At 46.1% G+C, this 16,371-nt stretch overlaps 1 protein-coding gene across 5 annotated transcripts; it reads right to left on the bottom strand.

The window, feature by feature from the left end:
- Window positions 1-128: 128 nt before the first annotated feature.
- On the bottom strand, window positions 129-16,346 carry ERLIN1 (ER lipid raft associated 1). Of its 5 annotated transcripts, none has more exons than NM_001031223.3 (12): window positions 16,214-16,346; window positions 15,886-16,009; window positions 14,618-14,699; window positions 14,194-14,240; window positions 8,866-8,927; window positions 8,072-8,197; window positions 6,840-6,913; window positions 4,468-4,526; window positions 4,076-4,167; window positions 3,497-3,586; window positions 3,141-3,220; window positions 129-2,942 (listed from the first exon to the last, which is right to left on the bottom strand). In NM_001031223.3, the coding sequence occupies exons 2-12, from the start codon at window positions 15,996-15,998 to the stop codon at window positions 2,724-2,726; spliced, it is 1,044 nt and encodes a 347-aa protein (NP_001026394.3). In that variant the 5' UTR covers window positions 15,999-16,009; window positions 16,214-16,346; the 3' UTR covers window positions 129-2,723. The 5 variants fall into 5 exon arrangements, with proteins under 5 accessions (NP_001026394.3, XP_046798802.1, XP_046798803.1 ...); XM_046942846.1 differs by having other exon boundaries at window positions 15,886-15,983; XM_046942847.1 differs by lacking the exon at window positions 15,886-16,009.
- Window positions 16,347-16,371: the final 25 nt, after the last annotated feature.

Raw genomic sequence — 16,371 nt, 5'->3', positions numbered from 1 at the left:
GCATAGGTATGAGGAAGATGGGGAAGAATGCTCATGCTGTAAAACTGAGTCCACTGAGAGCAGAATGGGTAGATACCCAACTAGAGGCAGCAACACCAGCCGTAAGACACACAAAGCCACCAAGAAAATGGTACCAAAATAGTTTTATTCTGTTTTTATCAAAAGAACACAACACTGTGCATGTAAACTTGAACATATGCATCATGTTTCCTTTAAGAAGGTGCTGCTGATCCAGTAGCAAACCCCTCTTAGTCACAAGAGTACGCAAAGAGAAAGGAGCAAAACAGGTTCAAACCCATGTTCCTCACTACATCCACACTCCCTCTGCTCTTGTAGCCCTGACCAGGAGCCAAGGCCATCGCTACCAGCTGCAGACAGGTAGCACCTCACTCCTCACACCAGCTCAGGATGCTGGGAGTGACAGCACGGCAAGCAGATGAGGACAAGAGAGGTTCCTGCACACGGCACTGAGCCCCATGCAAACACTGCTGCAGGACTTCCAACCACAGGATGACATTTAGCCAAGGTGACAGTCTCCATCTGGGCAGTGGCAGGAGATGGGTTGACAATGCTGCCTAGGGCTAAGGCCCACCACCTTCTGCACCAACTTCCCTTCTCCCCGTATGGGGTTGTTGTGTGCTGCCTTGGTATTGCTTCTCAGGATTCCTTGCTGCTCCTGCTCCTTGGCATCTCCAGGCTGGCATAACCTACCTGTGGCCTGATGTCAACATGTGGCAGTGCTGTAGGCGAGTCTGTAACACCACCAAACGTTTCTGATCTCAAAAAGCTTCTATTTAAACATCAACCCAAATGGCTGCTACTGTGACAAGGAGAGGCTGCCTTTCTGCTGTAAAGTCAGTGTTGCATACCAGCAACAGCAAGGAGCTAGCAGGTCAAGGACGTGGCTCCACTGGCTCCTTACAGCCCTTCCCGCAGGGAAAAGGGAATCCTATAAATCCAGGAATACTTCCAGGGACATTTCAATCACCACAGCTACAAAACATGCTGCCACCTGGGTACCGGGAGTCTGCAGACAGCTGGAAGAAGGAAAGGGTCAAAACATCCCTGCTCTCCCCTAGAGATGGAGAGGCAGTCAGGCAGGAGCTGAGAAAGAGTAAGGCACCGTATGTTACTGAACTTCCTCAAGGAGAGACACTGCAGACCTTTAAAGTCAAACATGCCATGCAGGATAGGGAAAATAGGACTGATGTGCACACAGTGATTGGGAAATCAATAGCAGATGTAAAGTTCCAGCTGTTGATTTTGGATCAAATGCTCCACCAAGGCAAAAACAAAGCAAGTTCTTCCCCTTGCCATAAGGTAAGATGGCACCAGGGACCGGGAAGCAGGATGAACATCTGGGTATCCAAAGCACACAGAAGAGAGCCAGGCTCTGTAGCAGGTTAAGAAGCAGGCAGCGCGGCAGCAATGCAAGCTGGGACGTGGTTATCTGGCTCAGGTCCTTGCCAGCATCTTCTGAGATTGTTACAGAACACAAAAAAACAGACGCCAGAAAAAAATAGGCAAAGGAGAGCATGGAATAGAAGAGGAAAGCAGATTATAGGAACAAATTCACCTTCGCTGCATCACTGGGAAATGGTGATGTCTCCCTGGCTTTGCAGCTGAGGAATCAAACACAGGATGTGCAGCAGAGCAGAGGAAACTGCAAAAGTGGGATGGCAAGCACACGGCAGCACTGGGCTTGAGCAGGCTACATCAGGCACTGATTCTCTGCCTCACTGTGATCCTTAACAGAATGTTTGAGGAGCAGGATAACACAAAGACTCCTGTCCTCTGCCCCAAGGATGTCTTGCATCTCTCATTGCTCTTCCTTCTCTCTTCACTTAGCAGCAGGGCAAAGCAGTGAAAAGTCAGCACTCTTTCCATGGTGAAAAGACCCAGAGGGATGCTGCAGGCTGAGCACAGATTTCACAGTGCTGGACCCCTTCTTCCCAAGCAGTTGAAGTTTTCCAATGCACTCTGAATTCTGGCTTACAGTGCAACGCAAGACCCAGTCATCCAGGCAAAGCATGCTGCAGCCAGCCATGGACGCCCAGCACAGGGCTCTTGCTTGGAGTAGGGGTGTTACAAAAACACATTTGAGACTACTTCCTCTGAGTCATTATCTAGTTTCACTGCCTACAGGAATGGAAAAGGTTATGGCTATCCAGATCCTATTTAAATCATCTATTCCACACCAAACTCCTTGCTGGGTCTCTTCCAGAGGAGGATCAGGGAGCCTCTGCTGACCAACACAGAATCCTTGAAAAGAATTACATCATGTTGAGAGAAGCATGGAGTCCACAAAGCAAAGCTGTAACAAGCTAGACGAAGGCAAACTCTTTGCTTGGCCTCAGCAAGGAGCAGTGGGAAATAGTGTGCAGACATACAGCACTCAAAAGCCACGTTTCCTACCTCAAGGATAATGCTTGCTAAATAATCGCACCTACTGTGGAAGGCTTTCCTGGTGTCTGTCCTTTAATATTCCAGTATAAGTTTGTTAGTACAGGATATTCCCTCGTTTGGAAGCACCAATTTTATAGGGAAGAAACAAGAGAGGCAGAGTGCTTGCAATTCATTGCTAGAAGAAAAAATCAACCCAACTGCCAACTATAGGCAGGATGCCCACGCACATGCTGCATCTGCCCCATCAAACACAGGGCAACATCCCCTTTCACAGCTGGGAGAGCTGCTGAGCTACAGTGGGTTCCTTTCCACTTCTGTCAGCCAGTATTTCCCTTTGTTTTGAAGTGGCTGTCTGCAGGGCTCTCCTGGATTTCCTGAGGAGAAAGGCTGGTTTCTTGGGTAGTCCTCAGATCAGCTTGCTGGAAGGCACAAGAATCCAGAAACACACTGGGGATGCTGTCGCCAAAATACAGCTTGCTGTTTGCAGCTATTGCCTGGTATTTCATGAGTTCCAGATACTCTGGGGTAAGTTTCAGCTACAAAAGGAGAAAACAGAGACTTAAGAGACAAGTTTCTACGTTGTCAAGATTTCAACTCAGGTAGCCACTTCTTAGGAGTTGAGATGTGGGCTGCTAAATTAAGTGTTTTCTCAGTGCTGTTCACATGCCCGCTTGTCTCCGGTGCAGTGGAAAAGATTAAGCAAGTCACCTTCTGACCAGCTTTGAAGTGCTCACCTTGTTGGAGTCAGCCAGCTTCTGAGCAGTGTAGTAATCTGCATCTGCTTTTGCCTTCTCTCTTGCTAGGAATGCAGCATCTAATAGAGGAAAAGAAGCATCAGCAAGTGAACAAGCACAACACAGTGAGCATGTGAGCCTGTCACGTGGGGACAAGCTGGCCTTCGTGTGCCTGTGACAGCCTGGTTGGCCAGGGACCTGCACTTGTGGCACCTTGGAGAGGTAATCTCGTGCTACTGTGGTCTCTGTTATTTTTGTAGGGTAGTACGACCTGTGAGTTTGGTCCTGAGGTCTCTCTACCTGCCACCGCTCTTAGCTGGAAGATAACCCCAGCAGCACACTAGCACCACAGTTACCTTCAATCTCAGAAATTCGCTTCTCTGTTTCTTTCTCCATAATCTTCTGTTGATAGTGAATCCTGGCCACCTGGGCAGCCTTCTCCGCCTCTGCAATCACAACAGGCTCAGCTCAGACATATGCTCTGCAAGGCCTGAGAATCAGCAATCTGACCCCGGCCCTGTGTCACAGACACAAAAGTGATTTGCCTACGCTGCCTCTCATTCTGCTCAGATCCTATGGTCCTGTACAGCTCAGTGCCAGCTTGTGCTCTAAGAAAGAAAACAGTCCCAGTGCTTCTAGAGCAGAACTAGTCGATATTCCTATTACAAGTGTGATTCCTCTTACTCCAGGGCATTTAGCTTAAAGCCCAGTCTTGCTGGCAGAGATGTCAACTCTTGACCTTCTCTACAGCAGCCCTGCTGTAGGACAGAGATGCTGCTCTGCTGCTTTAGGAGGAAGACACAGCAGCATAAGAACTTGTTTTCTACATCTCCCACTAACCGTTGGCACAGCTTCCATCAAGACATTGTCCTGTAATTGGTTTCCTATGGGATGCAGGAATGGAAACTGTCTCTAGCCCAAGTATGCTGACATACCAATGAGTGCTTTCTTCCGGTCTGTCTCTGCCTCCTTCTCTACTACCTTCTGCTTCTGGGCTGCAATGAGGAGCTTGGTCTTCTCAGCCTCCCTGCAGGACAAGAAACAAACTCATGAACCAGAGCTGGGTAACAGTTCTGCAAACAAGGGCACAAGAGGACTGGGGGAAAAGATGCTGACCAGATGTTAGCAGCATTCCCTTGCAGCAGTGACAACCAGTCCTGTTTAAGCATGTCTATTGCCAGTGGGCTGAAGGAAATGTAGCTCATGCACAAGCATGAGCAGAGTACACTTCTCACCATCCGGGCACAAGGTAAGAGTTTTCTAACAGTATTATGCTCATGCTGAACACTCAGAACCAATTTGTGAAGTTTTGGATGCTGCTACTCACATTAGCTCAAAATTTCTTCGGATGGCTTCAGGGATTTTAGGTTTTGTAACACGCACAGCCTATAAAAAAAAAAGTGTACATTTTAGATGAAGCATTTTGATGAAATCTGCATAGGTAAGAAACGTCCAGTTTCACAAAGACATCTTCATATTAATCCAAGACCACACATAGCAGTTTCCAATCCTCTTGTGCCACACAGCTGAGCAACAGTCACTTTCACACAAGCACTTCATATTTGTATTTCCTATCTCTTGAGTTTTTAAGAAAACAAAGTGATCAAGCAAAAGACTTCTGAAGAAGTTCATCAGCTTTGTTAGAAGCTTTGTTCTTCAGCCCAAAGGCAGAATGGCTCCTTAAGCAACACCAGACAACGGATTCCAAAGTAATGCTCAAGAAAGCTCACCAATCCAAATAAATTAAACGGCAAGAGTAAGAACTACAAACAGAGGCAAAGTTACGAGCTCAGGAATTACTTTTCTAGGAGAAAAGCTTGCAAAAGCTACCAGGCAACAAGAAACTGCAGCAAAGACATAGGAGAGCAGCAGGGCATGTGTGGCAGCTGGACACAACCGTTGCATGCAGCTGCTGATCACCAAGAGTAATTTGCATGGCAGTACTGATCACCAGCCTGTGTGCATCACCTGGCTGATGACTACATTTTGGGACATGTGGATTAAGACAGTCCATGGCAGTAAATTGGCTGACACCATGCCTGGAGAGAAGAGTCAGCCTGGCATCAGAGTAGGACACTTAGGAACAACTACTGCTCCTCTGAACAAGCAGAGCAAGTGGATTTATGGGACATCGGATCAGAATCAGTCCTTCAGTGAAAGGGTTTCCTAAGCTCCTGCCAGGAACAAAGCCTCTCCAAGTCCCTGGAGAAGTTCTGCACGCAGAAAGCTCGCCTAAAAGCAATTCCCAGCCACAGCAGGGTACACAGGTCTATATTCTTTCCATCTCCATAATACCACCAGATCAAAGATCAGTCTCTAGAAGCATGGCTTTTCAAACATGGGCAAAGATTCCTCTGTAGTCTGATAAAACACTCTGATCTTGGAAAATTGCTTCTAGCTTAGAATTTATCTACTTGAAGGTAAAATCTGCTTGTATCTACTACACAAAAGCATTACTGTGTATCATCAATATTGTTAATATTCAAATATTAAGGCAGTGGTACAGGTTGGAACTAAGAAGCTAAGCAAGAGCTTTGCAAAAAAGGATCATTAAGTACTGGCTCTGAAGGCAAGCTGGTATTGTAATAGCACTTCTACTCTCTGGCAATGAAGCCCAGCCCCCCACCCTGGGGCTGCTCTGGCAAAAGCTGAGCAGTAGGGTGAAGCCAACATGTACTCCCATCTATCCTGGGGCTGATGAGGCTGTATCAGGATATTGGATGCAATGTAGGGAACACAGTGTAAGAGCTACCAACAAACTGTGCAATTTTACCAGAGATGAGGGCACAGATCTGATTTGAAATGAAGCAATATACACAGGAAGAGAAGATCACACCATCTGTTAAGGATGAGAGATGAACCACTTCCCTCACAAGTTATGGGGCATCTTCAAACTGCTGGTCCTGTGAACTAAGACAGGGCTGAAGCACGCAGAATATTCTTCAGCTTTTGTCCAACTGTAAAGATTGGGTATGGCACATTGAGAAAGGACAGCTTATGTCACAGATCAGATTTAGTTCCGTCATTAGCATTTCCTAGCAAAGAGCAGTGAGCTCTTCTTCTATCCTGAGATCAGAAAGAGCTTTTATCTTACAGTGATAATTTTGACTGATGATGCTCATTCATTGGAAACTTGTGTGCAATGTACAGTGCAAATTAATGTGAGTATTAGGAAGAGCAGAGCCATGCCATTTATTTTTATTTTTTGTAGGACACTGCCTGTGTCGACTCTTGTCAAAACAGAGCAGGCTATGGTACAAATAAGCCATGAAGAGGAATACAGTGTTTACTGTAGCACTTCACATGCTGTCAAAGGGAAGCTTTTCTCTCCCCATATGCAGCCAGACAGCTCTTTTCTTCTTCAGTACTTGTAGAAACTACACTGGCATGCTGGAGCTATACAGAAGTGCCAAATGTAGTTCGAAGAAAAACATTTTCTTGCTCTTTGTGGACTAAATTCAATCCCTGCCTATGGCCTAAAAGGTCATTTATCTATCCTGTACACCTCCCTCAACATAAAAACAACATTCAGAAGCTTTAACTGTCACATGGACAGTTTTCAGCTGACAAACCTCACCTCAAGGCACAACTATTTCACCCTAAGTGGAAAACAGAAGCAAGACATCTCATTGATCCACTGGAAGGTGAATGAATTAGAGGTAAAAAAAAGAAAAGTCTTTTATCAAGCAATAAACCTACCTGGATGGTAAGACCTGGTGCCATGACATTGAGATCTTTTTGCAGGGCCAGCTTCAGATTCTCATCTATCTGATCTGTGGAGGACAAGAGAGAGATCACATAGCTTTTGTCACCATTTCTCCTACACCTTGTGTGACAGTGATTCAGTTAGCTTTGAAGAGACATTTCCATGGTGTAAGATAAAATGACTTTCTGAGAACGTTCAGTACATTGCTTTCCTTTTTATACTCCCTGGAAAATATTCCCAAGGATAGAGCCATAAGAATCACATGATAGTGCCTCTGGAAAAGTTCAACTACTGACAAAGTCATGGCACCAGAGTTGAAGGCATATGGATCTCAGTTTCATCAAGGAAACATATGCAGTACTTGCAGCAGAAGCCTGTCCTTCCCTACTAGAGCCATGTCAATCCCACTGCCTGCAGTGAGCTCTGCCTTAGCTTTCCAGGGACCTACAGAATCCAACACTTGCTACTGAAAAAACATATTTTGTTACTCCCAAGCTCCAGGAAGGTCTTTCCACTGAAATACACAGTTATGAAGGGATTAAATTGCATGTATTATCAAGAAACATCCCTCTCACTATTTATATTTTGCAAGTCTGAGTACAGCATTCAAAGATTTACTGCTTCCTAACATTACAAGCCTGGCAGCTTTTTACCTTCCAAAATAATAAATCCATTTTCTCCTGCTCTGACAATCAAGAAAGAACAAGATGATGTTACACCTTTGGAGACACAGGTATGCACCCACTCCAAGGAGCAGAACATCGGATTTGCTAACTCCTGAATGGGTGATATCCCCTAGTGAAGAAACTAAAGAAGTGCAATGAACTGCAAACATCTCTCTTCCAGCCCTTTGCTTCTAGCAGTCAGAAATAAACTTTTAAAGCAAACAAGTTAATTCAGCAACAGAACAAACAGGAGAGAACAAGACTTATCACAGCGAAGGCAATAAGCATGACTCCGTACACAATAGCAGACAACATACTTTGTATGTCTAGAATTCAGCCCTGAGCAGAAAAGGACTGAAATCAAATCTCCACATGAGAATTCTGAATCATTAGAGACTAAAGTTCCAACAGAAGCGGCACACAAATATTTAAGAAGCTGGTTTCTACACTGCAACTTCAGTACATGAGCTGCTTGCTCACAGGAGACTGCTGTAATATGTTTCACAGAACGGGAAGACTACACGGACCTTGGTGGGTACGTGCAGCTGTCATCCACTTACCAAACAGTTCGATGTAAACCTCCTGGAGAGTATGGGCACTGCAGAACTGATTCAACTCGTGATGAATTTTATTGAAGATCAAGGTCTTGTCATAGTCTGCAGTGTAATTTCTCACAATATCGTACACTGAGGAAATAAGAGAATTATTATAGCTCATCAACAGCAATGCAGCCAGGGATCCTCTGTTGATGTGAATTGCTTTCTGCAATGCCTCTGCCTCAAAGTGACAGCTTGGGACAATGGGACAGCAGTGCAGCACTAGGACAAGGCACCAGAGAGGTGGGGGATCTCCATTTACAACATGAACAACGATTACAACATAAACAATGCATCAGTAACACAAAGGTTTTGCATTAAGCTATGTTGATGAAAAAAAAGCTGTCTGCATCTTTGGTTTGGCAGCTGACGAAATAAGAATGTAAGAGGCTCCCACATGGGCCTTGCCTTTGTAACTTTCCCATTAGCTGAGTAGGCAAGAACCTGGGGGCTTTGCTGTATGTACTGAGTTTCACAGGTCTGCCACCCTTCAGCTCCAAGAAAGAGGACTGCCTGAGCACTTGCCACAAGCAGCCCAACATGTCAAGTCCTCCAGGAGAGAAGCAGTCCTAGAACTTGATTTCATCTCTGCAAATTTGTGGTTCTTTCAAAGGCTTGCAGGCACAGGCATGAATCTAAGTACTGGGAAGCATAAAGGCAACAAGCCACAGATAACGGAAGGTGTTGCAAACCAAGACAGAGCTGCCTGAGGCTGAAGGCAGCCACAGCGTTGCTTGTTGAGACAGAACTGGATATACCTGCATACGGTGCCAATTTGTTCACAACTTCTATTCGGTCGATGTAGATCATAACACCGCCACTGGAAGCAAAAAAAAGAGTGTTAATGAACTATTACTGAAATTGCTAATACCAGTCTGCATTTAAAACCAAGTTGTCCTTTTTACTCCTTTAGTAAAGTCTGCTAGAAACTTGCAGTTAATTTTTACCCAGAACATTTCTAACCTTTCAAGCATTTTGCAATCAGATTTCAGTAAACCCCATTTCTGTACAGACCGGTCCTTCTCCGCATAAACCAAAAGCCTGTTCTAGCAAGCCTGTAAAGTAACTTTCACTTAACCTTGTTACCTCCTACTCAGCCAACAAAAGGGAAACATCTTCAGACAGGAATGCAGCCACAGTTATCAAAAGGTGGAGTCCAGCAAAACGAAGGCGAGGCAACAAGGCCAGCAGATAGCACCTGCTGCAAGCAGCAGGGCAGCCTCTGTAATAGGAAAGTTACAACACAGTTGCTATCACAGAAGCATGGTGGGATAACTCCCATAGATGGAATACCACTGTAAAGGGGCAATGCCTTTTTAGAAGGGATAGGCTAGGTAGGGAGGGTGGGGGAGTTGCCCACCATGTTAAAGAGTGGATAGACTGTGAGGATCTCCCTCTGAGAAATGGTGAGGAGCAGGCTGGGAGCCTGTGGGTTAGAGTGAGGGATAGGACTAACGAAGAGCTAATGTAGGCCACTGGATCAAGGGGAGCCTGCTGACTATGCCTTCTTCCTTCAGCTGCAGGAGGCATCACAGCCACAGGCACTCATCCTGATGGGGGATTTCAACCACCCCAGCTGCTGGGAAAGCCACATGGTGAGCTGCAAGAGATCCAGGAGATTCCTGGAGCCAGCGAATGGTAACTTTCTGGTTCAAGTATTGGATAGACTGACCAGAGGTGAAGTACTGATGGATCTGGTGCCTACCAATGCAGAGATCATTAAAGGCATTAAGACTGGAGGCAGCCTAGGCTGCAGTGACCATATCCTGGTTGAGTTTGTGATCTCAAGGAACACGGGCCTGGCAGAAAGTGGGGTGGTCAGTGAGCCTCAGCTCTGTGCCTAGGAAGATAATGAAACAGATCCTCTTGGAAGACATGTTAAGGCACATGAGGGATGAACAGGTGATCTGAGACAGCCAGCGTGGTTTTAACAAGGGAAGGTCGTGCCTGACCGATATGGTGGATTTCTATGATGGAATGACGGCACCAGTGGACAGAGGGAAAGCGATCAATGTCATCTACCTGGACTTGTGCAATGCCTTTAACATGGTCCCGCACCACATCCTTATCTCTAAACTGGAGAGATACGGTTTTGAGGGGTGGACTATTTGGTGGATAAGGAATTGGTTTGAAGGCCATAGACAGAGGGTTGTGGTGAGTAGCACTATATCCAGTTAGAGGCTGTTGACAAGCAGTGTTCTGCATGGGTCTGTCTTGGGACTGATGCTCTTCAACATCTTCATCAACAATGGGCTCGAGTGCACCCTCAGCAAGTTTGCCAATGACACCAAGCTGAGTGGTGCAGTTGACAAACTAGAAGGAAGGGATGCCATCCAGAGGGACCTTGTCAAACTAAAAAGGTGGGACTGTGTGAACCTAATGAGGCTCAACATTGCAAAGACCAAGGTTTTGCACTTGGGTCAGAGTAATCTCAGAATGGGTGAAGAACATGAGAGTAGCCCTGCAGAGAAGAACCTGGAGGTCCTGGTGGATGAAAAACCGACCATGAGACAGCAGTGTGCTCTTGCAGCTCCGATGGCCAATGGTACCCCAGGCTCCATCACAAGATGGGTGGCCAGCAAGAACAGGGAGGTGACTGTTGCTCTCTACTCTGCCCTCATGAGGCCCCATCCAGAGTACTGAGGCCAGGCGTGGGGCCTCCAATACAGGAAAGATGTGGAGCTGTTGGAGAGGGCCCAAAGGAAAGCCACAAAGATGACTGGAGAAGTCATCTCTGGAGCACCTCCCCTACGAAGACAGGCTGAGGAAGCTGGACTTCTTCAGTCTGGAGAAGAGAAGGCTGCAAAAAGACCTCACTACAGCCTTCCAGTATTAATAAGGGGATTATAAACAGGTAGGGAATCACATTTTTACTTGGGTAGGTAGTGATAGGACAAAGGGGAATGGTTTTAAGCTCAAGGAGAGAAGGTTTAGATTAGACATCAGGAGGAAGTTCTTCACAGAGAGTGTGATGAGGAGCTGGAATAGGCTGTCCAGAGAGGCTGTGGATGCTCCATCCTTGGAGGCATTCAAGATCAGGTTGAATGGGGCTCTGGACAACCTATCTAGTACCAAACCTGGAAGTTAGTGGCCCTGCCCATGGCGGGGGGGTTGGAACTTGATGATCCTTAGTGTCCCTTCCAACTCAAGCCATTTCATGTTTCTATGAATGGCATGGAATGTATACTTTTCTCCACCTCACTCATTCTGTACTCTGTCCTTCTATGCTTGAGAAAATGACTTTCTCATTCCAAGCAATTTCCAACAATATTTTTTAGAATTTTCTGAACCTGCTTTCATCTCACTGCTTTGTTCCAGTCACCTTCTGACACTTCCAACAGCACAGGGAAACCCAGATACCATCCTGTATCATCTAGATATCCTGACAAGGAAGTAAAGCAGAGAGCAAGGGTTTCTTCCACCACAATCTCCTGCAAGAGCAGTGCTGCACGTCTTAATACTGGGGTCCTTTGTGTCTATCAATTTTATGGGGATATTAGAAGCAAAACTGTCCTGGGCAGTTTTGGGACAGTTATTTTGGAAAAGCACTGTGTGCTGAATTGGGATGATAATCTAGCCACTTCACTTTGGCATCTACAGCTTAACTGCCAGCTGACAAAAAGCTCTTTCCATTTCAGCAGCTCACTACTGTTCCGAACATCCCCGCTTACAAAAGCAGTCTATTTGCCAGATGCAATGCTGAATGACCCCCACTGCACAGCTCCCACAGGGACACCTCCAGTGATTATGACTCTACAATGCAGTTTTCACAGCCTTTCTCACACTTGAATTTGTGACCTCTGCCACAGAATATGCAGGACTGGAACATGCCCTGAGGTCCTCATATCAACACTGTCCCTAGTTTTACTGACAGAATGAAAACATATAGGGGATGCTACAGGAGACAGACATACACCAGTGGGCATGTCAGCAGCACATTTTAGAAAGACTCATACACTTCAGCATTTGGGCTAATGCCTGGCCAGGAGAAGACAAGGGAAAAACTGAAAGATGTTGCCACAGAAGAAGCTGTAAAAAAAGCAAGCCTTCAAAGCTCACTGCTAGACCACAAAGACAACCACACCAGGCTGGGTAACAAAAGCGTGTCAAAACTAGGCTTAAAGCTTACACCTAATCTGTTTAGAGACAAAGTGACTAACCTAACACATCCACTTGTGATCTGTGCAGTACATTTCTCCATGTGACCAGTCACAGGGATCCATCCCAGAGGAGCAGTCCTCTAGTGCTGTGTTGGTACTCCTGCCAGGGATCTTCAGCAGAAGCCCAAGACTCACACCTTTGCAAGTAAACATCTAATTCTAGGGCAACATCAACACTTTGCATCCTGGCTATTTACCACTCCTTAACATGGTAAATCCTGTGCAAAATTTAGCACGAGTCTTTCCAATTAAGTTCGTAAGAAAAAGGCCACTTTCCTAATTTTCTTGTGAAATATTGGTACCAGAATAATTTCAATCTGCTTATTGTATTGCACAATAGTCTGTGAAGAATCACTCAAGCCAGTTCTTTGGAATACCTTGCTCAAACACTAGAGGTAATCACATAATTGATTTTCTTCATGGCTTAGAGTGGATTCTACCTGCTGTAATGAAACAGTTTTAGTCTTTGGGCTGACAGCTGTTTTATGAAAAACATGGACCTGGTGCCAAAGCATTTTAAAATCTCTATTTAACATATCCATTTAACACTGTCACATGAGTGGGACATGAAAGGCAGAAATTGGGGATGGGACACCCACACAGCCATTTGAAACTTCCCGATGTATGAGATTACAGAGAATAGGAATAAAGTGGAAGAGAAAGATCAGCCCTTGCAGTCTGATGGTTCAGTACACCATTACAGTACTTTAAGCATTCAGGACCTATTTTCATAACAAACTTTGAACCCGGACATGAAATTTCAGATTTCAATCAATTACTTATAAAATATTGATTTACTGATTTTTTCCTAATATTTTATTAGGGAAATCTGGATTCACAGTTTTGGCATGGAGTAGCTTCAGACTTTGATTCCAAATGCTACAGATTTAAAGGCATTAAAGGAAACGCAGAAAACTGTTCTAGAAGTAACACCTCTGAACACCAGCATTACTTATAAACACTCCTGAAAATGGCTTTAGATCTAAAACCTGCCAGGTACCACAAGATTTTTATGTTAGTATTTAAGCTCAAGCGATGTCTCATGATTTGCTATAGGAATAATTCTAATAACTCATTTTAACAAGGGCCAAAACAGATCAAAATTAACTCTGCTTTATTAATGTCATCACCAGTGTTCAACTTTGAATTTCAAAAGGGTTGCTATGTGTCACCATTCAAGTCATACTGATAGCGTTCTGTTGTTTTCCTAAACTGAAGCACTGCAAACACCTTGCAGTGAAAACAAAAAGAATCACTTCCCACCAATCCTGATGGTGCAGATTCAGCGATCCCTTTAGCTAGTGAATGAATCAAAAGAACAGGATCTGCAACCCAACCCAGCTTGCTCTCCTGTTCTTGCTTTGCTTGCTTCAACAATGCAAGAATCAACTTAATTATGTAGCAGGCAAGTGCCACCCTGGTAGACTGCTGCTTTTTTCTGACATACTCTCTCTCTAAGTCAGGTGAAATGTTGATTCCAGAAAATGCCTCAGTTATTCCAAGAAATGTATTTTTTGAGCTGTTGTTTAAACAAGTCATCTCCCACCAAGAGGGAAGACTTCTGTTCACCATTTACTTTTGCCCACTGCTGGAATCAACACTTGTATTCACCAGAAGCTTCTGGCTAGACGTATGCAAAGCAGAAGGCAGACTAAAGCAGACCAATAGGTGAGCAGAGTAATGCAAGGAAGAAAACAAGGAAAGTCGGGAGGTCATCAGCATAAATGCAAACATCAATTCCAGCAAGTGCACTCGATCCCATACCTCCTGCTTGATTTCCAAGTGGAATGAATGCATTTATGTTTGTAATTAATTTTATGCTTTTACTTTTCAGCCTCTGCATCACAGCACTATGAACGATTACTGCAAACTATGCAAGAGAACACATCTATTCATCGCCAGAAGAAATACAATGAAAAAACATACCTTGTCCCACAAGGCACATTTTTCACTTCATCAGTCTGCAAAGTGGTCTGAAATAAAAAGATAACCAATGCTCAGAAACACACACCATTCTCCAGGCAGACTGTGCTGCGTTCAATCCCTCACAACCATAACAGAGGCACAAAGAACCAAACTGTGTCCTCTGCCTCCCTCATGACAGTTGTAGGTACAAGTAGGAAATGGACTTCGTCCTAACTGCCCTCTGGGAGAGACAATGGCAGCTGTGCTCATTTCCCTACTCTTACTTCCTGCAGCTCTCCTGGGAATCTGGCCACAAACAGATCACCTCTTAGAGTGAGGCATCGCCTGCTCCAAATGAAGCTGTGCAGATTGTCATGCAGCAAAGCACCCGAAGGCCCAACAAATGCTGACATTCTGCACAGGGTTGCAGTTAGAAGACACTGACCTGCACAGACTTGAATGTGGTGATGAAGGGCAACATGATGTGGTAACCTGGTCCACTTGGACTAGTTAACAACGCACCACCCCTAGAGAGAAAGAGAGAGATGAAGAGAACACTCAAGCAAATGGAAAATACTACATGCAGGCTTTGAGAGAATACATGCAAAATGCCAGGAGTCACAGCTGCGTTAGTGGGAACTACACAATTCACCTGCTCCATATTTGCTGCATCAAAGAGTCACTTCAGGCCTGTAACCTCAGTCACTACAGTGCCAAGGAGCAATCTATCTCGAGAATATAAACTGAACTGCCTCAACAGCACAATTTCTGTATAAAATGGCTGATTCTAAATAAGACACTTGCCTGCTGCAACTTGACAGTTTTGAGAAATCAACTTTTAGAGATAGCAGATATTGCTAAACTTTTCCATCACTGCAGGGAGCCTACAGAACACTGAATTTTTTCCTCTAAGTTGTTGACTAGCAGTCATGGAAAAGCCCAGCAGCTGGTGATTCTGCCAGTTTGGATTTCCATAGAACATTCAGCACAGCCCCTTACTTGAAGGGCAATAATCTGCAGTCCCTTGTGTGGTCAGACAGCTGGTTGTAAGTTGGAGACAGCGGAGAGCTCTGAGCAACCAATGCTCAGCATCCTGCAAAGGCCCACATTGTTCAACACACTCATAATTACGGGAAAAAAAAGCAGCACAAAGGGATTGGCCCAAAACAGGGAATGTGAAGTGTAGAAAAGAGGTTAAATGGCAGAAGTAACCCAAAGACTCAGAAAGGCTGAGGCTGAATTTCTCCATTCCTTTATTAAAATGTGAAGAGGAAGCATCCAGCAAGCATCCTCTCTCTTTCTATAGAGGTTGTCCAGGGCAGCTGCGAACTCCCAATGCCACTGGGCCAGGCAGGAGCAGGCAGGTGCCCAGCTGTCCTGGGACAGGGGAACAGCCCCCAGGTGAGAGCAACAAGGCTGTAGGCAGGACCAATGGCACAGGCTTCACGCTTTTAGATCCCAGTTATGAGCAGAAAAGCTACTTTGTATAGAGGTAGAAAAAGGAGCACTGGGATCAGAAAGACTGAGGACTGCGATGGCTCTGTACAGAACTGTGCCTTAGAGGTGCAGGAAAGCAGAAATAACAGCCTGCCCACCTCAGGGCAAAACCCTGAGGAAAAACCAGCAGGGAACAATCCCCTCCCAGGGCACTCCAAGGGCTGCAAATCTCATCAGCGAGAAAAACCTGCGGAGGCCTTCCAGTAGGAACGCTACCTGTAGTACACGGCCAGGTGCCCCTCCTCAACCCTGTGAATGGAGGCATACAAGAAGAAGACGAGGACTCCCGTGGCGGCCGCCACCACCGCTCCGGCCTGGGCCATGGTCATTCTCGCAGCACCTGTGAGACAAACTCCTGAGGGAGGGCGGGAGGATGTTCCCTTCCCCTTCCCGAGGGGAGGGAAACCCTCGGCCTTTGCACCGCAGCCCTCACGCACCCCAGCTCGGCCCCGCACAGGCCTGACCCGTCCCCACCTCACGAATCCCTCCTTCAGACAGAGAACCGCGCCTCGGAACCCGCGCACCCCCCCACACCAGCTCTCACCTGGCGGGCCGGCCCCGGGAGGCCCACGCCTGCCTCACGACCGTCCCGCCAGGCTCCGGACGGCCCGGGAGAGCCCGGAGACGAAAGACGCCGCGCCCTCCCCGCAAACCAGGCCCAACGGCCGCGACGCCCCGCCTCGCCCCGCCCCTCCCGCCGTG

Source organism: Gallus gallus, chromosome 6 (genome assembly GCF_016699485.2).
Source record: "Gallus gallus isolate bGalGal1 chromosome 6, bGalGal1.mat.broiler.GRCg7b, whole genome shotgun sequence".
Taxonomy (NCBI): Eukaryota; Metazoa; Chordata; class Aves; order Galliformes; family Phasianidae; genus Gallus; species Gallus gallus.
The sequence above is the reverse complement of the archived record's forward strand: the minus strand, read 5'-3'. Positions and strand labels throughout refer to the sequence as shown.

Excerpts from the sequence above, each read along its gene's own strand:
- ERLIN1 (NM_001031223.3), bottom strand. The coding sequence starts at position 15,998 with ATGACCATGGCCCAGGCCGGAGCGGTGGTGGCGGCCGCCACGGGAGTC. Across the intron at positions 14,700-15,885 it reads CACCTGGCCGTGTACTACAG|GGGTGGTGCGTTGTTAACTA; the intron begins GTAGCGTTCCTA and ends CTTTCTCTCTAG. Across the intron at positions 3,587-4,075 it reads CCGGAAGAAAGCACTCATTG|AGGCGGAGAAGGCTGCCCAG; the intron begins GTATGTCAGCAT and ends TTGTGATTGCAG.